Consider the following 22,422-nt stretch of genomic DNA (forward strand, 5'->3'; position numbering starts at 1 on the left):
AAACAACTCTATAATATCCTATTCTTAAAATTTCGAGAAAAACTCCTTCTGCTGATCCAGAAAATCTTTTTTGCAATCATGTTTTCCTTGGACTGAAATTTTCCTGAGTTTGACTAGTTTATGAACATTTGTTGAAAAATTAAGCCTTAATATTTAGTACTTTGTTGCCACCTCTTTCACTTGGCAGAAAGTAACTCATGCAGTTGAACTCAATGATTATGAAAAAAACTTCATGGAGCCTTTGCCATAAATCTTCATCCATGGATATCTGCATGAAACTGACAAAAAACGTGTCAGGTTACATGCATATACAAAGCACACAACACACTCACTCACACGGTGCAAAATTTCTGCCCTCACATTCCCCTTTTTCCAACTCAGTTGAAACACTTCAAAGAAGTTATTAGAAATGTAATGACCAAAAGACATCCAAGTCTATAATGACCTTTAAAATGCAATGTACAAGGAAGAAAGCTCTTTATACAGAGTGGGTGGGAGATTTCTGCTACATGGGCAGAGAAAAAGCCTACCTCACTGAGAACAGCTGATTTTCTGACAGGACCAGAGAAAACATGAGGCATAGTTTTAGTGGATCGATATATTCTCAACAGAAAAGCAGTGTTTCCTGTTTGAAGATCTGTCATTAATGAAGTTGCCCAAACTTGCTTTCAGAACGCTTTCTAAGACATCCTATGAGATACGTAAAATGTCTTCCTTTTGAACTCAAGCAGGTGACTCCCAGGTTAAAGTGAGATTGAACAGCCGTCCATCCCAGCCACTAATCCAAATGCCAGAGCCTCCAGTCTTTCTGAAAGTTCTCCTCCCAAAGCAATAAGGTATGATGGCAATTTCTCTCTGAGCCTTTGAATTGTCTACTGGTAGAGGCGATTGACCTTTTATGAGGATATGTTGATTATAACCTGTTGCTTTCCTGGGGATGATAATGCAAGAAGAGCACACTGAAGCCAGTCCACTTTCCCTGACACTTGCTGCCTCTGCTCAGGTACTTTGGCCCAGAGCGAGAAGTCACTAATAACTCAGTTGAAATAAGGGAAACTCATGAAATTTTACAAAACTAAAGTTAAACAAATAATGAGTTTTAATATTTTTGTTTTGTTGTTTATACTACCTTTTTTTTTTTTTTTTTTTTTGGACAGAGTCCGCCCGTCACCCAGACTGTAGGTGCAGTGGCATGATCTCGGCTCACTGCAACCTCCGCCCACCAGGTTCAAGCAGTTCTCCTGTCTCAGCCTCCCAAGTAGCTGGGATTACAGGCATGCGCCACCATGCCCGGCTAATTTTTTTGCATTTTTTTGGTAGAGACAGGATTTCACCATGTTGGCCAGGCTGGTCTCGAACTCCTGACCTTGTGATCCGCCTGTCTTAGCCTCCCAAAGTGCTGGGATTACAGGTGTGAACCACCACACCTGGCCATTTGTTTGTTTTTGTTTTTGTTTTGTTTTGTTGAGACAGGGTCTTGCTCTGTTGCTCAGGCTGGAGTATGGTGGTGTGATCATGGCTCACTGCAGCCTTGACTTCCCAGGCTCATGCAATCCTCCTGTCTCAGCCTCCTGAGTAGCTAGAACTATAGACACATGCCACCTTGCCTTGCCTTTTTTTTTTTTTTAAGAGATGTGGTTTTTCCATGTTTCCCAGGCTGGTCTCAAACTCCAGAGCTTGGGTGATCTGCCTGCCTTGGCCTCCCAAAGTGCTGGGATGGGATTATAGGCATGAGCCACTGCCCAGCCAGGAAAAATCTGTTCAACTAAAATCAGCACATTTGACGAGATGTGCAATTTCACCTTAAAGATAGTGACTTCCTGATCTGCAGAGCTTGACCTTAACCTGATTAGTGGTTAGCTTTTTTTTTTTTTTTTTTTGAGACAGGGTGTCACTTTGTCACCCAGGCTGGAGTCTAGTGGTGTGATCACAGCTTACTGCAGCCTCCATCTCCTGAGCTCAAGCCATCCTCCCGAGTAGCTGGGACTATAGGCGCATGCCACTACACCCAGCTAATATATTTTTTACATTTGTATGGGGATGGGGGTCTCACTATGTTGCCCAAGCTGGTTTTGAACTTTTGGCCTCAAGTAATCCCCCACCTTGGCCTCCCAAAATGCTGGGATTACAGGCATGAGCCACCAAACCCACCTGGCCCTGTTGTTCCTACTTTTTTTTTTTAAGGACCTGGTGTTTAAACAATGTCATTAACATTTTTAACAAAAGAATGTGTCCACTGGAATGGGGCTGGCCAGCCAATTTTCTGTAAAAAAAAAAACAAAAAAAGACATTCAAGCAACACTTATACTAAGGGTATAATATTAGATATTAAGAATTGAGGCCGGGTGCAGTGACTCACAGCTATAATCCCAGCACTTTGGGAGGCTGAGGCGGGCGGATCACCTGAGGTCAGGAGTTCAAGACCAGCCTGAACAACATGGAAAAACCCCGTCTCTACTAAAAATACAAAAAAACAAAAAAAGACATTCAAGCAACACTTATACTAAGGGTATAATATTAGATATTAAGAATTGAGGCCGGGTGCAGTGACTCACAGCTATAATCCCAGCACTTTGGGAGGCTGAGGCGGGCAGATCAGGAGGTCAGGAGTCCGAGACCACCCTGGCCAACATGGTGAAACCCTGTCTCTAAAAATAAAAAAATTAACTGGGCACAGTAGTGCGTGCCTGTAGTCCCAGCTACTCAGGAGGCTGAGGCAGGATAATCGCTTGAACCCGGGAAGCAGAGGTTGCAGTGAGCCAAGATTGCACCACTGCTTTCCAGCCTGGGTGACAGAGTGCGATTCCATCTCCAAAAAAAAAAAGAATTGAATGGGCCGGGCGCGGTGGCTCATGCCTATAACCTCAGCACCTTGGGAGGCCCACGTGGGTGGATCATGAGGTCAAGAGTTTGGGACCAGCCTGGCCAACATGGTGAAAGCCAAAGCCCGTCTCTACTAAGAATACAAAAATTAGCTGAGCCTGGTGGCAGGCACCTGTAATCCTAGCTACTCAGGAGGCTGAGGCAGGAGAATCGCTTGAACCCAGGAGGTGGAGGTTGCAGTGAGCCGAGATCACGCCACTGCACTCCAGCCTGGGTGACAGAGCTACGCTCCTCAATCTATGATCTGCTTTTACTACCCAAGTTTTGAAAATTGTCTTTTCCTCTTCTATGGGCAAACATATTCCCATAAAAATAAGCCAAAAATGTTTATTAAAAATGTCAAAACTTATTTTAGGTTTGTTAGCTGACTTGTTTTAATTGACTAGCTTGCTAATGATGGGCTACTTCACTCACTTGAATTACCCACTCTTCTTTAGTGTCTTTCTCCTCTAGTGCTCTCTTAAGTAGCAGGGTTGTGTTTCAGAAGTTTTAACATTTGAAACTCAATAAATAGAATGAGTTGTAAGGTGGTATGTGCTGCTCCCAACTCATGCTCATATCTGCCGTGCTTCTACCTCTGACTGTGAGCATGATTGGTCCACAGCTGAAAGTCTTACTGCACACAAACCATAAAGAGGAGGGGACATCAGGGAGGGTTTGGAACAAAAGGAGGAAAGGGGAGAACCCAGGATTTAAAGGGTGGATTTAAAAGGTGAGCAAGGTGAAAAAGATAAACATGAAAATTTTAAAGGAGGCAGAGATTTATGAGAAGAATAAGGTTTATTGAAAAGGAACAAAAGGTAAAGAAAGCAGAAAGAGAAAGCAAGTCCAAGAAGAATGGGCAGGATCATGGTGACTGAATCTGCACATGTGCTCCACATGGCTGTGTTCTGGCCTTGAAGGTTGGCTGATGCTGCCATCAGCACTTTCTCTGTCAGAATCTGGAGTCTCACAAAGTAGCAGACCCCACAGGGTTACTTTCCTCTCTGACAGCAATGCTGCCTAGATGTGAGTGCTCAGGTCATGGCTGGGGATCAAGAACGGCTAGCAAATCTAACTTGGTGATGGATTCTGTATAACTCAGGACCTGGGGAAATTTAAGAACCAGAATCTGTTCTTGTGACTATGTGAATTCTCAATGCAGTCTCGCATCCCTCCTTTGACTGCTTGGCCAGACTTCCTTGTCCAGGATAGGGATCCCACCCCACTCAAGTTTCATGGTCTGAGCGGACGAGTGGTGTGTGAAGGGGCACACCTCACTTAGGTCTCCTTTGGCACCAGGGAGAGGAAACGGAGGTAAAACTGTCTCTGTGTCTGCCTCAGACCCATGCCTACTCCTTTGGCACTGGTCACTCAGCAGTAGAATGCAGACGGCCCTGCCTGCATAGACACATACCTCGGGTTTTGAGCATTGTGTAAGGACCAGAGTAAACGGGCCTGGCTGTTTGCCTGTGGTCCAGAGCTCAGATGATCATAGTGTACAGAGCCTGGTAGAACCCAGTTACATCTCCACTGTTATTTAAGGGCAATTTATTTGCTCTTCCTCAGAGTTCCCCTTTACAGTCTGCAGGCAAATATATAGATACTTTAGTAAATGTTTATAGGAAGACCTGCTGGCAGAACTGGTCTCATGGCTGCAGACTATGAACAGAAGTTGTTTCTCCACTTTGGGAAATTACATACAGCCAAGAATAAACTTGTTCACTCAGAATAGATTTTTGGATCCCACACATCCTGGAAAAAACTGTTTCTTAGTGCCTGTTATTGAAAAGAGGACATCTAAGGTACAGACTCAATTCATTTCATATTTTAGCTTAATAAAGTAAAAAATGATGGAGGTCTTTAAGGATTCTGTACACTTTGAACACTGGCCACAGAGCTTAGTTGGTAAGACTTGGTACCAATGAAGTTACAGGTTCATTCTCAAAAAGGGTGTTATTCTGAGAGCAGAGCTTAGTGGACCCTGTGAGAAGCATCAGGCCCTTTCTACTTCAAGAGACTCAGAGATCTCTTAGGCTTTATGTCCTCCCATTTGAAAGAAATCATCCCCTAAATGTTCCCAGAGGAGAGGATAGAGGAGGAAGAGGCAAGATGTGACTGGCCCTAGGGAACAACCGTCTGCCCTCAGTATGCCCGGGACAACCAAGTCCCAGGCCTCCTCACAGCATTCTGCTGATGGGTGTTGAGAGAGAACATGGCAGTCTGTGTGAGAGGGTGGCACACACTGCACTGCCCCTCTCAGTGTCGTGCCAGCTGTTCCTCCCCCTGGAGACACAGTGGGAGGTTTTATGCTGGTTTGCAAAGCTGTCAAAATTATGCTAGAAGAGCATCTAGAATCTTTTCTCACTTACTCACTATTACTGCCTTTTCAGAGGACTGTCCTTTCTTCTCTGTATAGAGCACTCTATTTAAGATATGAACATTCCCCAAAATGCTTTCACAAAGAGTTTTACAGAAAACCAGAGGAAGGGTTAAGGCTGCACAGGGCTGGTCCAACCATTTGCTGTGTGGTGAAGAATTTCAGTTTCATTACCTAGATATTTTACACAAATTGGAAGGAATGAAAGGCATTTTGTGGTATTCTGAGGAATAGAGGCTTGACATCAATACAGAATTTTCATCTTCTTTCACTATGTGTAAAGGCTAGTTAACATCAATGTCTGTTGTCAGCTGCTCCCCCCTCCCTCCCACACACACCACAACTGGGGCCTTTATTAGACTAAAAAATATATGAGACAAGAGGGTAAAAGAATGTAAATGAAGCCATGCAAATTTGTTAGAAAAATATCTTTAAGTGGATGGTAATCAACAGAGAGTCTATAATATCCCTCAAATGGGAAAGACAGTATTTATGAACATCAATTATTTATAGATTACCTCATTCATTCTAGAATATCCTGAAGATATTATCTGCATATTTTTTATTTGAAACAAAGGGAAGACCATAGTTTGTTCAAATTGCTGTAGCAGGATTAATTTCATTTGGGTTAGCATCTGCTCTCCTCCCCAAAGAGTTTCCCTTGGTTGTGGAAATTTAACATTCCAGGACAATTTAGAAAATGCTCTCTTGGTTTGTGAGTCAGGAGTTCTGAGTTTGTGCAGTGAGCAGGTCTATGCAGACCTACCCACAAAGGCTGAGGGAGCTGAGAAGCCAAAGGAAGAGGCTGACAAATCCAGTTTCTCAGAAAGGAACATTTAATAGGAGCTTATGAACAGAAGTGATGTTTAGGAGGCCATGAGACAGTGGATCCCTGAACCAGCTCTCCAGAAAATATCCTTTATATAGCAAGGTTTTAGGATAAAACATGTGCAGCTGGTCACGCTTGACTTTCTCACAAAACTTATCACTGGAGCGATTGGATAAGCATCTTTATGAGGGGTTGTCTATGCTCTGGGCACTATTTCTTTTATGAGGGATAATCTATGCTACAGGCATTGTTTAAAAACTTTGCTGCAGAACACCTTGGTATGCAGGAGTCAAACCACCAGTTAGCATGGCGGTTTCACTCCAAGATGGCGTCACTCTTGCCATGCAACAGGCTATTCTCCTACAGTTTTAATTCTAATTCTGATACTGACTCTGTGAACTTTGATAAGACACCTGGTGTTTAACTTTCTAGTTGGTAGGGGCAAAAGGTGGGAGAAGGGGAATGAAAAAAAATCTCTTACTAACTGAAAAAATATATTGTGAAGATAAAAAATGTCTAACATTGTCATATTGGCAGTGTTTTAAACATGGCTGTGCCAAGTCTGAGCATGCCATGAAGGCGTGGGCAGGATGTATGCCAGGCCTGTGATAATGGTAGAGATTTTTGGGCACTGACTATGCTTCCTGTTGTCTGAATAGACATGGGGGCAATTACAGAAAAGTGGCTGAGAGCCCAGGACAGAGAAAATAAAGGGGAGGCACAGCCGGAGCTGCTGTGAGTTGGCATTTTACCATGTCGGGACCCTCTTGTCTTTATGAAACTAGAAGGGGCCCTTAGGCAGCAGCTGCTGCGTAAACCTTAAATAATATTGAAAAGGGTTGATGTGAGAAATGAATAGGAATAATGGGACTCTGATAGGTCTGGCTAGTTAGAAGCTTGAGGTTAGTCAATTATGTGAGCTAGCAATCTATTAACTTGATGTTAAGGAGGAAGACAGACTTTTCGCTCCATGTGGGTGAAGGCTCTATTAAAGAGACAGCCGATGTGGGTCAGGTGTGGGAGGTAGTAAGACACTAAAGAATTGTTAATGAGACATTCCTTGTGTGGGTGAAGACTCATAAAAGCTCGCTCTCCTGAGCTGGGATATGTTCCAGCCTCAGGTAGATACGAGTGAGGCTGATTTTGCCATGATTAGCAGAGTTACTTAAAAAGGAAAAAAAGAAAAATGTGGTCTTATTCTTGGATCTGAGTCTCTGAGTTTCAGCTCAGCTGCAGTAAAGCTCTCCAGGGCACGCCAAATGCTGTGTATTCATTAAAGGTTCCTGTTTGTCTCTTCCAGCTTCTGCCTCCTGCTCCCGGTACCTAATTTCTGCTCCTGCCTTCCACTTTCCTCCTAATGTGAGCTCAACTTTCAGCTTTCTCACAGGTTCTCCTTTCCTTCTGTTCCCTGGGCTGCTTCCCCATCCCACAGTGTGTGCCTCCCCTTCGTGTATTTGTGGTGGAGGCATGCTCTGCGTCCTTCCATTCCCCTTTAGCGGAACAGTATCCATCTCCTCTTATCCCATGTAAAGTGTCTGTCTCCTGCTGTGTCTACTGACCAGAATGAGCACTTACTCTCCTACATCTATTTCAAGTGTTAAAAATACAGAATTCCAGGCTGGGCACAGTGGCTCATGCCTGTAATCCCAGCACTTTGGGAGGCCGAGGTGGGAGGACCACTTGAGGTCAGGCGTTCAAGACCAGCCTGGCCCAAAACAGGTGAAACCCCATCTCTACTAAAAAACAAAAAGTAGCCCGGGTGTGGTGGCTGCACCGCCTGTATGCCCAGCTACTCAGGAGCTGAGGCAGGAGAATGCTTGAACAGGAGAGAGCTGCAGGAGCCGAGATGCACCCACTGCCACTCCAGTCTGGTGACAGAGCGAGAGCTGTCTCAAAAAAAAAAAAAAAAAAAAAAAAAAAGCAGAATTCCCTTTCTCAAACTGAAAATGGACTTTAATCTGATAAATATCATTTGTCCTACTTTACATTATGTGAGTATGATTGCACCAGGCTCTCTCCAATAGCTTCCATTATCTATTACACCAAAATTTTATTCTTGCTTTTTTTTTTTTTTTTTTTTTGCTGTGTCGCCAGGCTGGAGTGTAGTGGCACAATCTCGGCTCACTGCAACCTGTGCCTCCCAGGTTCAAGTGATTCTCCAGCCTCAGCCTCCCGAGTAGCTGGGACTATAGGCCCATGCCACCATGCCCAGCTAATTTTTGTATTTTTTAGTAGAGATGGGGTTTCACTATGTTGTCCAGGATGGTCTCGATCTCTTGACTTTGTGATCCACCCACCTTGGCCTCCCAAAGTGCTGGGATTACAGGCCTGAGCCACCGCGCCCGGCCTATTCTGCTTTTTAACATCTCTCCTTTTGTTGTTGTTTTTGAGACAAAGTCTTGCCCTGTCTCCAAGGCTGGAGGGCAGTGGTGAGATCTCAGCTCTTTGCAACCTCCGCTTCCTGGGTTCAAGTAATTCTTGTGCCTCAGCCTCTCGAGTAGCTGGGATTACAGGCGCCTGCCACCACACCCAGCTAATGTTTGCATTTTCTGTAGAGACAGGGTTTCACCATGTTGGCCAGGCTAGTCTGGAACTCCTGACCTCAAGTGATCCACCTGCCTTGGCCTCCCAAAGTGCTGGGATTACAGGCGTGGGCCACCGCACCTGGCCAGTTTATCTCCTACCTAGACAAAGACCTAGTCCTTTTAGAGAAAACTTCATTAAAACCCTGCAAAGATATCTCCATTTAGCAATGTCCATATAAGAAAAAAAGAATTCAGAGCTCCAAATACTAAAATGTGTTAATTACTTGCAACAACATTCATTACAATAACATTTAGTCATATTTCAACACCTCCCTTATGCTTGGTAAACTAGTTTGTAACCTGTGGTCTTTTGATTCTTTAGATGTTTCTTTTTAGGACACTGCCCCTAGAATGAAGCAGAGTCCTGGTAACTAGCCATTTCCGCTCAGCTTTGTTCCTTCCTTCTGAAATCCCTTGGGCACTACTTGGGAGTCTACCACTAATTTTATTAAACTTCCTTTTATAGATTTATTTTCATTTTATGCACATTTTCTGCTCTCATTTCCTGCCCATATCTACTTGGAAAACCATTTTTATTTTTTGCTTTACCTCCTAGTGAATCATGTGGCAAGTGAACCAGCAGTCTGAATTTTTATGGGCCTCTTTTGGGGTTTTTTTTTTGTTTTCAGACGAAGTCTCACTCTGTTGCCCAAGCTGGAGTGCAGTAGCTCAATCTCAGCTCACTGCAACTTCCACCTCCCAGGTTCAAGCGATTCTCCTGCCTCAGCCTCCCGAGTAGCTGGGACTACAGGCACATGCCACCATGCCCGGCTAATTTTTGTATTTTTAGTAGAGACGGGGTTTCAATATGTTGGCCAGGCTGGTCTTGAAATCCTGACCTCGTGATCTGCCCATCTCAGCCTCCCAAAGTGTGGGATTATGGGTGTGAGACACTGCACCCAGCCTGTTTTGGGTTTTTTTTACTCAAAATTCTATCTTGCCCATAACCTGGTTCATTTTAGGCTTAACTATCCAGGTCCTGGGCCTTGGGATTAATTTGCATTACTTACCATCATGTATTTTCTGGTGAATCCAGGCTGATCGCGGCAGCAAAAGCACCTCCTAATTGCCTATGAAAGCTTCCTGGCCACCTAAGCTGCCTCCTGCATCTACTGGTTGAGGTGTTTGTGTTGGACAAGTCAAGGGTTAACTCCCATACACCTAGGGACTTTGTATTGTCACCTCCTCCCCACCCCTAAGTAGCCATGTAACTATTCCTTTTTTTTTTTGAGACGGAGTTGCTCTGTCACCCAGGCTGGAATGCAGTGGTGCAATCTCGGCTCTCTGCAAGCTCCACCTCCCGGGTTCATGCCATTCTCTTGCCTCAGCCTCCCGAGTAGCTGGGGTTACAGGAGCGCACCACCATGCCTGGCTAATTTTTGTATTTTTACTGGAGACGGGGTTTCACCATGTTGGCCAGGCTGGTCTCGAACTCCTGACCTTGTGATCTGCCCGCCTCAGCTTCCTAAAGTGCTGGGATTACAGGCATGAGCCACCGTGCCCAGCCAATGTAAGTATTTCTTATCGTGTAAAAGCTTATAATATTTTTGGAGTTCTGGCTTTTACCAGTGCTAGAATACCAACTGTTTTATATTCTTTAGGACTGAGTTTGTCAGGTAGAACCACTGTGCCCATGTTTGTTCCAACTTTACAAACAGTCCATGAACTCCCTGTCATTAATACATTAACCAGTGCATTTCCCATTGCTTCCATTTTTCTCTCCATTGGTTTTTAGAAGTATTATAAAACCTATAGCTTTAATGGGTTATGCTTCCTTCTGGTGTCCTAATAAAATAGTTTGTGTCTCTTATAAATTGTTCCACTTGTGTGTCAGTTTTGACTTGTTTAAAAATATTATGTCTAGTTGATTGAACAAATCAAGATTATAAGCAGAGGAGAATAAAAGGGACTTTACTGAAATGTCTTTCCTTATTCCCAAAGGCAAATGTTCTTCCTCTCCTTGAAATTTATCCCCTTTAGAATCTGTCTTGTGTTTACTTGGCACTTGAATCAAACTTCTTTCTTCTGTGTGTGATAACATTTTCTCCTAATCCCTGCCCCTCCCCCATCCCTTCCCTGTCCCTTCCCCAATCCCCTGCTCCTAACATTTTTTTATGTGGGTCATGACTTGTCTAAGCCTTTCTTTGCAATCCAGACCTAGCTCCATCTATCTTTGGTGGCTGCTGCATTTAGAGCAGCCAGACAGTTTGGGAAGGGAATATCAAGAGAGCCTCTTGGCTTTAAAGAGTCAGCTGATAGAATGGTAGCAGGTTTAGTGCTCCATAAGAATTGACTGACCAGCTAAGAGAGCCCTTAGACAAAGTAAATTCTAGGGCCCATCTCAAGATAGTGCTAACTCATCGCTGCCCATGCTAAAGTTGTCTTTTTCCTTTTCCTAGAAGTTTCAGGCACCTGCAAGAGAGACCTGCGTGGAATGTCAGAAGACAGTCTATCCAATGGAGCGTCTCTTGGCCAACCAGCAGGTGTTTCACATCAGCTGCTTCCGTTGCTCCTATTGCAACAACAAACTCAGGTAAGCCAGCCCAAAACAAGTTGTTTCTCTGTAACTGGAACTCTTAAGGGAGTCTTTGGCTTTTAGAGCACTGGTGCTAAAAAGCTACTGTGCTAATGATGTTCTGTTGAAGGCTCTTGAATAAAGTAAAAAGCATCATTTAGTGACAAGTCTTTCATACCAAATAATGATGGTATTTGGAACTTCTTGGTATATTGATATGTTAATTTACATGTTAGAACCGAAGTTTAAATAATATGAGTTGCAGGTAAAACCCCCAGTGACCTAATTTAATAGAATGTTTTCCCTTGGTATCATAGAATCACAAAGTTAAGAAATCTCAAGAGGTTACTTGCTTAAGCCCTTACTTGTCTTAACCACTGTATAAATGATAATAATGGCAATAATAATGACCCCTGGAGAGCATGTCTTTTTCTCTATGTTGCCTCACTTTATTTCCGAGAAAATAGTTGCTACATATCATTTCTTCCAAGTAACTCAAAGTGCAAATATAAATGTGACAAATTGGGGAAACATTCCAAATTAACTCATTTTAATCACAGAGTCTTACAGAAGGAATTAACCAAGATGTCACTTTTTCCAGCTTTCCTTCCCAAGCAATCCCTCCTAAAATGCTCTTGAAAGATGTTTTGGCATCTGCATGACATTTCTAGCTATTAGATAGCTCTAGCTAGACAGCTTCTCCAAACATGGAGCCAAAGTGTACCTCAGTAACTTCCACTCACTAGTTCTTTTTCTGCCCACTCTTAATTTTTTCTCCAAAGCACCTTTTTTTGTTGTTGTTGAGATGGAGTCTCGCCCTGTTGCCCAGGCTGGAGTGCCGTGGAGCCATCTCAGCTCATTGCAATCTCCGCCTCCTGGGTTCAAGCGATTCTCCTGCCTCAGTCTCCTGAGTATGGGACTACAGGCACGTGCCACCATGCCCAGCTAATTTTTTGTATTTTTAGTAGAGACGAGGTTTCACCATGTTAGCCAGGACGGTCTCAATCTCCTGACCTGCAGATCCACCCGCCTCGGCCTCCCAAAGTGCTGGGATTATAGGTGTGAGCCACGGCATCTGGCCTAAAGCACCTTATTTCTTTTGTGGAAATGCTGCCATTTTATACCCCCTTTAAAATTTGTCACTCTTCAGAACGGTTCTTAATTTAAGGGAAAAAACTTTAAAAGGATAAAATTTATCATCCTGCAAGAGACACCAAATCTCCTAAAGGCTTGTCTAGGGCTGACATTAGGGAAAAACTACCTCCTGTCAACTCCTCACTGTTCTTCTATTAATCACAGCTTATATCTAGATGTGGTGGCTCACACCTATAATCCTAGCACTTTGGGAGTGCCCAGGTAGGAGAATCACTTGAGGCCAGGAGTTCAGGACTAGCCTGGGTAACATAGAGAGACCCCATCTGGTTTTTCTTTTTGAGATAGAGTCTCACTCTGTTTCCCAGGCTGGAGTGCAGTGGCGTGATCCTGGCTCACTGCAACCTCTGTCTCCCAGGTTCAGGTGATTATCATGCCTCAGTCTCCTGAGTATCTGGCATTACAGGTATACACCACCACACCCAGCTAATTTTTTTTTTTTTCCCAGAGATGGAGTCTTGCTCTGTCGCCCAGGCTGGAGTGCAGTGGCGTGATCTCAGCTCACTGCAACCTCCACCTCCCAGGTTAAAGTGATTCTCCTGCCTCAGCCTCCTGAGTGGTTGGGACTACAGGCGTGCGCCACCTCGCCTGGCTAATTTTTGTACTTTTCATAGAGATGAGGTTTCACCATGTTAGCCACGCTGGTCTTGAACTCCTGACCTCAGGTAATCCACCCCCCTCAGCCTCCCAAAGTGCTGAGATTACAGGCGTGAGCCACCGTGCCTGGCCAATTTTTGTATTTCTTAGTAGAGACCACCATGTTGGTCAGGCTGGTCTCGAACTGCTGACCTCCAGTGACCCACCCACCTCAGCCTCCCAAAGTGCTGGGACCACACGTGGCCGGAGACCCCATCTCTATGAAAAATTTCGGGAGGCTGAGACTGAGGCTGGAGGATCACTTCAGCCCTGGAGGTCAAGGCTGCAGTGAGCTATGATCATACCATTGCACTCCAGCCTGGGTGACAGAGCAAGACCTAAACTCAAAAAAAAAAAAAAAAGGCTGGGTGCAGTGGTTCACGCCTGTAATCCCAGCACGCTTGGAGGTCAAGGCCAGAAGATCACTTGAGCCCAGGAGTTCAAGACCAGCCTGGCCAACATGGTGAAACCCCATCTCTATTAAAAAATACAAAAATGACCAGGCGTGGTGGCTCATGCCTGTAATCCCAGCACTTTGGGAAGCCAAGGAGGGCAGATCAAGGGTCAAGAGATCGAGACCATCCTGGCCAACATGGTGAAACCCTATCTCTACTAAAAATACAAAAATTAGCTGTGCATGGTGGCCCACGCCTGTAGTCCCAGCTACTCGGGAGGCTGAGGCAGGAGAATCACTTGAACCCAGGAGGTGGAGGTTGCAGTGAGCTGAGATCATGCCACTGCACTCCAGCCTGGCGACAGAGCAAGACTCAAACAAAACAAAACAAAACAATACAAAAATTAGCCAGGCGTGGTGGCGCACTCCTGTAATCCCAGCTACTTGGGAGGCTGAGGCAGGAGAATTGCTTGAACTTGGGAGGCAGAGGTTACAGTGAGCCGAGATTGTGACACTGCACTCCAGCCTGGGCGACAAATCAAGATTCTCTCAAAAAAAAAAAAAAAAAAAAGATAAACTTATGTGTATATACACCATTAAGAATAGAGTTAATTCAAACACAAAAGCTTGATGATGGCTACCCAGAAACACTGACTCCAAATGAATGGGGTCAGCATTCCAAAGTGGAGAAAGTTGAAGTTTCACTTACGTAGAAATTTTAGCAAAGATTGTGACATTTTTCATATAAGACCAGTGCATATACCACAGTGATTTGATTGGTTACAGAGTGCTACATTCTAAGGAAGATTATCACTCTGTAAAGGAGGGATAGTGATCGGAGGGGTCTTATCTCTGGTACCCTTTGGTCTTTATTATTTATAGTGAAAAGACAGAGTCGCAGCTACATGCTGTGTGACCCAGCTTGCATAGCCACATTCCTCTCAAGGCTCAGAATTAAAGTTTCTATTATTGTTGTTTCTTTCTCTTCTTCTTCTTTTTTTTTTTTTTTTTTTTAACACAGTCTCACTCTGTCACAGTGGTACAGTCTCAGCTCACTGCAACCTCTGCCTCCCGGGTTCAAGTGATTCTCCCACTTCAGCTTCCCAAGTAGCTGGGACTACAGGCACATGCCACCACGCCCAGCTTATTTTTTAATTTTTTTGTAGAGGTGAGTTCTCACTGTGTTGGCCAGGCTGGTCTCAAACTCCTGGGTTCAAGCGATCCTCTCACCCTTTGCTTGTCAAAGTGCTGGGATTACAGGCATGAGACACCGTGCCCAATCCATGCTTTGTGTTATGATAAGAAAACAAATGTGCTNTTTAGCAAAGATTGTGACATTTTTCATATAAGACCAGTGCATATACCACAGTGATTTGATTGGTTACAGAGTGCTACATTCTAAGGAAGATTATCACTCTGTAAAGGAGGGATAGTGATCGGAGGGGTCTTATCTCTGGTACCCTTTGGTCTTTATTATTTATAGTGAAAAGACAGAGTCGCAGCTACATGCTGTGTGACCCAGCTTGCATAGCCACATTCCTCTCAAGGCTCAGAATTAAAGTTTCTATTATTGTTGTTTCTTTCTCTTCTTCTTCTTTTTTTTTTTTTTTTTTTTTTTTTTTTTTTTTTTTTTTTTTTTTTTTTTTTTTTTTTTTTTTTTTAACACAGTCTCACTCTGTCACAGTGGTACAGTCTCAGCTCACTGCAACCTCTGCCTCCCGGGTTCAAGTGATTCTCCCACTTCAGCTTCCCAAGTAGCTGGGACTACAGGCACATGCCACCACGCCCAGCTTATTTTTTAATTTTTTTGTAGAGGTGAGTTCTCACTGTGTTGGCCAGGCTGGTCTCAAACTCCTGGGTTCAAGCGATCCTCTCACCCTTTGCTTGTCAAAGTGCTGGGATTACAGGCATGAGACACCGTGCCCAATCCATGCTTTGTGTTATGATAAGAAAACAAATGTGCTAAAATGGGGTAAGGAATTCCTGGTCACTAAAGTGCTTTTAAAGATCTTTTTCTTACTTAGCATCTTCTGAAAATACTGGAATTGCCAGATTTTAGCCTCCTGGTATAAGTGAGAGTATGAAGATTTGCTAACTTTATGCTTTTTTTCTTTTAATGACAGTCTAGGAACATATGCATCTTTACACGGAAGAATCTATTGTAAGCCTCACTTCAATCAACTCTTTAAATCTAAGGGCAACTATGATGAAGGCTTTGGGCACAGACCACACAAGGATCTATGGGCAAGCAAAAATGAAAACGAAGAGATTTTGGAGAGACCAGCCCAGCTTGCAAATGCAAGGGAGACCTCTCACAGCCCAGGGGTAGAAGATGCCCCTATTGCTAAGGTGGGTGTCCTCGCTGCAAGTATGGAAGCCAAGGCGGCCTCTCAGCAGGAGAAGGAAGACAAGCCAGCTGAAACCAAGAAGCTGAGGATCGCCTGGCCACCCCCCACTGAACTTGGAAGTTCAGGAAGTGCCTTGGAGGAAGGGATCAAAGTGTCAAAGCCCAAATGGCCTCCTGAAGATGAAATCAGCAAGCCTGAAGTTCCTGAGGATGTCGATCTGGATCTGAAGAAGCTAAGACGATCTTCTTCACTGAAGGAAAGAAGCCGCCCATTCACTGTAGCAGCTTCATTTCAAAGCACCTCTGTCAAGAGCCCAAAAACTTTGTCCCCACCTATCAGGAAAGGCTGGAGCATGTCAGAGCAGAGTGAAGAGTTTGTGGGCGGAATAGTTGCAGAAAGGAAACAAGTGGAAAATGCCAAGGCTTCTAAGAAGAATGGGAGTGTGGGAAAAACAACCTGGCAAAACAAGGAATCTAAAGGAGAGACAGGGAAGAGAAGTAAGGAAGGTCATAGTCTGGAGTTGGAGAATGAGAATCTTGTAGAAAATGGTGCAAACTTTGATGAAGATGATAACAGCTTCCTCAAACAACAATCTCCACAAGAACCCAAGTCTCCAAATTGGTCCAGTTTTGTAGATGACACCTTTGCTGAAGAATTCACTACTCAGAGTCAGAAATCCCAGGATGTGGAACTCTGGGAGGGAGAAGTGGTCAAAGAGCTCTCTGTGGAGGAACAGATAAAGAGAAATCGGTATTATGATGAGGATGAGGATGAAGAGTGACAAATTGCAATGATGCTGGGCCTTAAATTCACGTTAGTGTTAGTGAGCCACTGCCCTTTGTCAAAGTGTGATGCACATAAGCAGGTATCCCAGCATGAAATGTAATTTACTTGGAAGTAACTTTGGAAAAGAATTCCTTCTTAAAACCAAAAGAAAAAAAAAAAAAAAAACACACATTCTAAATGCTAGAGATAGCTTTACTTAAATTCTTCATTTTAGCAGTGATGATATGCATAAGTGCTGTAAGGCTTAGAACTGGGGAAATATTCCACCTCATAATAGCCCAGATTCTACTATATTCCCAAAAGGCAATATTAAAGTAGATAGATGATCAGTAGTATATTGTTACACACTATTTTAGAATTAGAGAATATACAGAAGGAATTTAAGGGCCTAAACATTACGACTGAATGCACTTTAGTATAAAGGGCACAGTTTGTATATTTTTAAATGAATAACAATTTAATTTTTTAGGATTTACCTGTTAAGAGTTTATTTAGTCTTTAAATTTTTTTAGATTAATTTTCTTGCTGTGATATATATAAGGAATTTACTACTTTATGTCCTACTCTCTAAACTATATCGTGAACTCGAAGTCCTGAGGTATAATACAACCGAGCACTTTTGAGGCAATTGAAAACCAACCTACATTCTTTGGTGCTTGGAGAGATCTATCTCCCAAATAAGCTTTTGTATCTGCCAATGAATTTACTGTACTCCAAATGATTGCTTTCTTTTCTGATTGTATCTGTGCTTCTCATAATTTACTGAAAGCTGCAATATTTTAGTAATACCTTTGGGATCACTGTCCCCCATGTTCCATGTTAGAGCAAAGTGAAGAGTTTAAAGGAGGAATAAGAAAGAACTGCCTTACACCATTTGAGCTCAGACCTCTAAGCCCTGTATTTCCCTTATGATGTCCTTTTTTTTGACATACTAATTTTTAAATACTTATTAGCTCTGAAATATATTGATTTTATCACAGACAGTATTCCCAGGGTGAAATTAAACCAACTATAGGCCTTTTCTTGGGATGATTTTCTAGTCTTAAGGTTTGGGGAAATTATAAACTTGAGTACATTTGTTGTACACAATTGATATTCCAAATGTATGGATGGGAGGGAGAGGTGTTTTAAGCTGTAGGCTTTTCTTTGTACTGCATTTATTAGAGATTTAGCTTTAATATTTTTTAGAGATGTAAAACATTGTGCTTTCTTAGTCATGCTTAGTCTGAAACATTTTTATTCAATAAAGATTTTAATGAAAATTTGAACTTTTCAATGTTTCTCTTCCATTTTTTTTTTTACATTATTACTGTCTCTCAGGATCTCAGTTTGGGAAGAAAAAAATGGTACTACTTTTTTTAGTTGAAGAGAAGCGTCATCAATACATCTCACCACTAGATGGTAGTGTTGGGCTGATTTTGGATTTCAGTCCTCCCTAAAGGAAGACAAATTTTTCTGGAAAATTGCAGACAACTTGGCAAGAGAATTAATGTGTGCATTCAAAATGAGCTATTTTACCAATTTGAAATCCAGTGGTGGTTTTTATTGTTTATAGCATTCAACATTGAATAATTCACCTTACAATTATGCCTAGCATGCTGAATGGATTTCCAAATGTCTCTGCTGAAAATGGACTTGTTTTTTTTTTTTTTGAGACATAGTCTTGCTCTGTCGCCCAGGCTGGAGTGCAGTGGCGTGATCTTGGCTCACTGCAACCTCCACCTCCCCAGTTCAAGTGATTCTCCTGCCTCAGACCTCCCGAGTAGCTGGGATTACAGACGCCTGCCACCACACCTGGCTAATGCTTGTATTTTCAGTAGACTCGGGGTTTCACCATGTTGGCCAGACTGGTCTCAAATTCCTGACCTTGTGAACCACCCACCTCTGCTTTCCAAAGTGCTGGGATTACAGGAGTAAGCCATTGTGTCTGTTGCTTTTCTTTCCCCCCCTTTGTTTAAAATCGATGTTCACACCAAGTGGGCAGATGCATTTTTGACTGATTGATATCCTTGCCTGTAGAGGCAACTGCCCCAATTGTTAAGGCTTTTTTCTTTAATTGGTAGGGTTGAAATGTGGATTTCCTTGGAGAGTAAGGCATGCTTTTTGAGTCATCTGTTACATTTTCCAGGATCCCTGTGTTTTCTAGAGTCTTGCCTGGTTTTCTGAGTGGTTGGTAGAATACTGCTTTCTGCTCTTGCCCCCACCAAGTCATTTAAAGATCCATGTTCAGACCAGGCGCAGTGCCTCATGCCTGTAATCCCAGCACTTTGCCAGGCCGAGGCGTGAGGATCACCTGAGGTCAGGAGTTGGAGACCAGCCTGGCCAACATGGAGAAAACCCATCTCTACTAAAAACGCAAAATTAGCCAGGCGTGGTGGCACATGCCTGTAATCCAAGCTACTCTGGAGGCTGAGGCAGGAGAATCGCTTGAACCCAGGAGGGGGAGGTTGCGGTGAGCCGAGATCACAGCATTGCACTCCAGCCTGGGCAACAAGAGCTAAATTCCATCTCAAAAAAAAAAAATCCATGATCATTGAACAATTAATCCAAAAGCTCCTGCTGATATAAAATATCCAATCCTGGCTTGAACTTCTGTGACTTGCATTTTACTCTAATCCATCCACATGATACTCACATTATGCACTGACTTTATACAAAAAAGTCTAAGTACCTGTGGATATCAGTTGAGTGTGCCACCACTTGGGGACTGACATTACCCTCAGAAGAACTCTTTTTGGCCGGGTGTGGTGGCTCCCAGCACTTTGGGAGGCCAAGGCAGGTGGATCACAAGGTCAGGAGTTCAAGACCAGCCTGGCCAGCATGGTGAAATCCCATCTCTACTAAAAATACAAAAATTAGTTGGGCATGATGGTACGTGCCTGTGGTCCCAGGTACTCAGGAGGCTGAGGCAGGAGAATCGCTTGAACCCAGGACATGGAGGCTGCAGTGAGCCGAGATTGCACCACTGCATTCCAGCCTGGGCAACAGAGTGAGACTCCATCTAAAAAAAACTTTTTTATGCCTTTCAAGGGCTAAGATACAGACATATCATGAGTACACAGAGTAGGAACAAGGAATAGCTCCAGAGTCAATATAAAGAAAGGATGTCTTAGTCAAAAGAATGACCAGATAACACCAAACATTCTTAGAAAAAAAGCAGCCAAACAGAAAAAGCATTAATCATTTGTTCTTTTAGCTCTCTAAATGAAGGCTACCTTGTTTGGACCTGGTATATCACTAGTGACTATAGGGTGATGAGAGCTTTTCTGTTGGTAAGGCAGAAGAAGGGGCTAGCTTGGGACTTGAGATGGTTAAGGAGGCTCTGCTCATGACTGCTATAAGGCCAGCTTGGTTCCAGTGACTTGCTGGATTACTCTTGGCCAAGGTGAAAGCAAATTTGCTTTGCATTAAATATATCATTAGTAATGTTTCCCAACAGCCAAGAGACTGGGAATTGGTACATGCTCATTTTTCTGGGGATAGAATCATGAATAGGGGCCAGGCACAGTGGCTCATGCCTGTTTAATCCAGCACTTTGGCAGGCCGAGGCGGGCGGACGGATCACCTGAGGTCAGGAGTTGGAGACCAGACCTGGCACAACCATGGCGAAAACCCCATCTCTACTAAAAATTACAAAATTAGCTGGATGTGTGGCGTTGCACCTGTAAAATCCCAGCTACTTGGGAGGTTGAGGCAGGAGAATTGCTTGAACCAGGAGGCGGAGGTTACAGTGAGCCGAGATTGCGCCACTGCACTCCAGCCCTGGGTGACAGAGCAAGACTCCAGCTCAAAAAAAAAAACAAAAAAAAAAAAATCATGAATAGGGTGTCAGGACCAAGATCATTGTGTACGGTGGTTTCCTGCATGCTAAGTTAGTATGTCCTCTATTTCCTTGAGGATTCGGATTGAAAATTCCATTGGGGGCTGGGTTTATTTATTACTTCCTTTAATATATATATATATTATATATATATATATATATTTTTTTTTTTTTTTTTTTTTTTTTTTTGGAGATGGAGTCTCCATTTGTTGTCCAGGCTGGAGAGCAGTGCCACAATCTCGGGTCACTGCAACCTCCGTCTCTTGGGTTCAGGTGATTTTCCTGCCTTAGCCTCCCGAGTAGCTGAGACTACAGGCACCTGCCACCATACCCAGCTAATTTTTGTATTTTTGTACAGGTGAGTTTTTGCCATGTTGGCCAGGCTGGTCTTGAACTCCTGACCTCAGGTGATCTGCCTGCCTCAGCCTCCCAAAATGCTGGGATTACAGGCATGAGCCACGGTGCCCAGCCCTTTAAAACTGCATCTTAATATAGTGTAGTTACCATGAAGCTATTGCTGGGTTTGGATGGAAGTAGCTTCAGGCAGTGGTTCACAGAACAGCAGCAGTGGCATCACCTACGAGTTTGTTAGAAATGGGAAATGCAAATTCATAGATCCTACCCCCAAACTCCTGAAAGCAGAATCTCTCTGGATGGGGTCCAGGAACTTAAAGAAACTCTCCTTGTGCGAGATGGGACAAGCTAATATCTGAGCTGATGCTAAAGTTTCAGAGGCACTGAACTAAAATGAAGCAAACCAGCCGAGCTCGATGGCTCACACCTGTAATCCCAGCACTTTGGGAGGACAGGCAGGTGGATCACCTGAGGTCAGGAGTTTAAGACCAGCCTGGCCAACATGGTGGAACCGCGTCTCTAATAAAAATACAAAAATTAGGCCAGGCCCGGTGGCTCACGCCTGTAAACCCAGCACTTTGGGAGGCTGAGGCGGGCGGATTATGAGGTCAGGAGATCGAGACCATCCTGGCTAACAGGGTGAAACCCCGTCTCTACTAAAAATACAAAAACTTAGCCGGCTGTGGTGGCGGGTGCCCAGCTACTCGGGAGGCTGAGGCAGGAGAATGGCGTGAACCCGGGAGGCGGAGCTTACAGTGAGCTGCGATCGCACCACTGCTCTCCAGCCTGGGCAACAGAGTGAGACTCCGTCTCAAAAAAAAAAAAAAAAAAAAGAAAATTTCAGCCGGGTGCTTTGGCTCAAGCCTGTAATCCTAGCCCTCTGGGACGCCGAGGCGAGTGGATCACTTGAGATCAGGGGTTCCATGGCCAACATGGCGAAACACCGTCTCTACTAAAAATACAAAAATTAGCCAGGCGTGGTGGCGCCTGCCTGTAATCCTAGCTACTCAGGAGGCTGAGGGGAGAGAATCGCTTGAACCCAGGAGACGGAGGCTGCGGTGAGCCGAGATCCCGCCACTGCACTCCAATCTGGGCTACAGACCGAGACACCGTTTAAAAAAAAAAAAAACTTTAGGCTGGGCGGAGTGGCTCACGCCTGTAGTCCCAGCACTTTGCGAGTGTGAGAAATGGGAAAGTTCTTCTTTGAAGATTATAAAAAGTCACAATTTCTTACTATAAGATTGCTACCCACGGCCGGGCGCGGTGGCTCAAGCCTGTAATCCCAGCACTTTGGGAGGCCGAGACGGGCGGATCACGAGGTCAGGAGATCGAGACCATCCTGGCTAACACTGTGAAACCCCGTCTCTACTAAAAAATACAAAAAATTAGCCGGGCGATTTGGCGGGCGCCTGTAGTCCCAGCTACTCGGGAGGCTGAGGCAGGAGAATGGCGTAAACCCGGGAGGCGGAGCTTGCAGTGAGCTGAGATACGGCCACTGCACTCCAGCCCGGGCGACAGAGCGAGACTCCGTCTCAAAAAAAAAAAAAAAAAAGATTGCTACCCACTGTGTGTGTGTGTGTGTGTTTTCCAAATCAGCTGTCCTAGCTTGCTCCAGCATGCCTGGACAGAACTAGACAAGCCCCAGCCTATAGTGCATGCCATTCCTTATTTGGAGATGCTTCCTTAAAGATCCCTGGGCAACTTCCTTTTCTTTCTTTGTTCTGTTCCCCTTACCCAATTAAAAAAGTTATAAACTTTTAT

At 44.0% G+C, this 22,422-nt stretch overlaps 1 protein-coding gene across 1 annotated transcript in view; it reads left to right on the forward strand.

The window, feature by feature from the left end:
* The window catches only part of LIMA1 (LIM domain and actin binding 1), a 71,679-nt gene extending 53,924 nt beyond the window's left edge, over positions 1-17,755 (forward strand). Inside the window, 4 exon segments of the mRNA XM_017884117.1 lie at positions 732-746; positions 749-835; positions 11,054-11,189; positions 15,477-17,755. Of these exon segments, the coding sequence (XP_017739606.1) occupies positions 732-746; positions 749-835; positions 11,054-11,189; positions 15,477-16,482 (1,244 nt within the window). The 3' untranslated portion in view covers positions 16,483-17,755.
* Positions 17,756-22,422: the final 4,667 nt, after the last annotated feature.

The sequence above is a fragment of the Rhinopithecus bieti genome, unplaced genomic scaffold (genome assembly GCF_001698545.2).
Source record: "Rhinopithecus bieti isolate Rb0 unplaced genomic scaffold, ASM169854v2 scaffold_14455, whole genome shotgun sequence".
Lineage (NCBI taxonomy): Eukaryota > Metazoa > Chordata > Mammalia > Primates > Cercopithecidae > Rhinopithecus > Rhinopithecus bieti.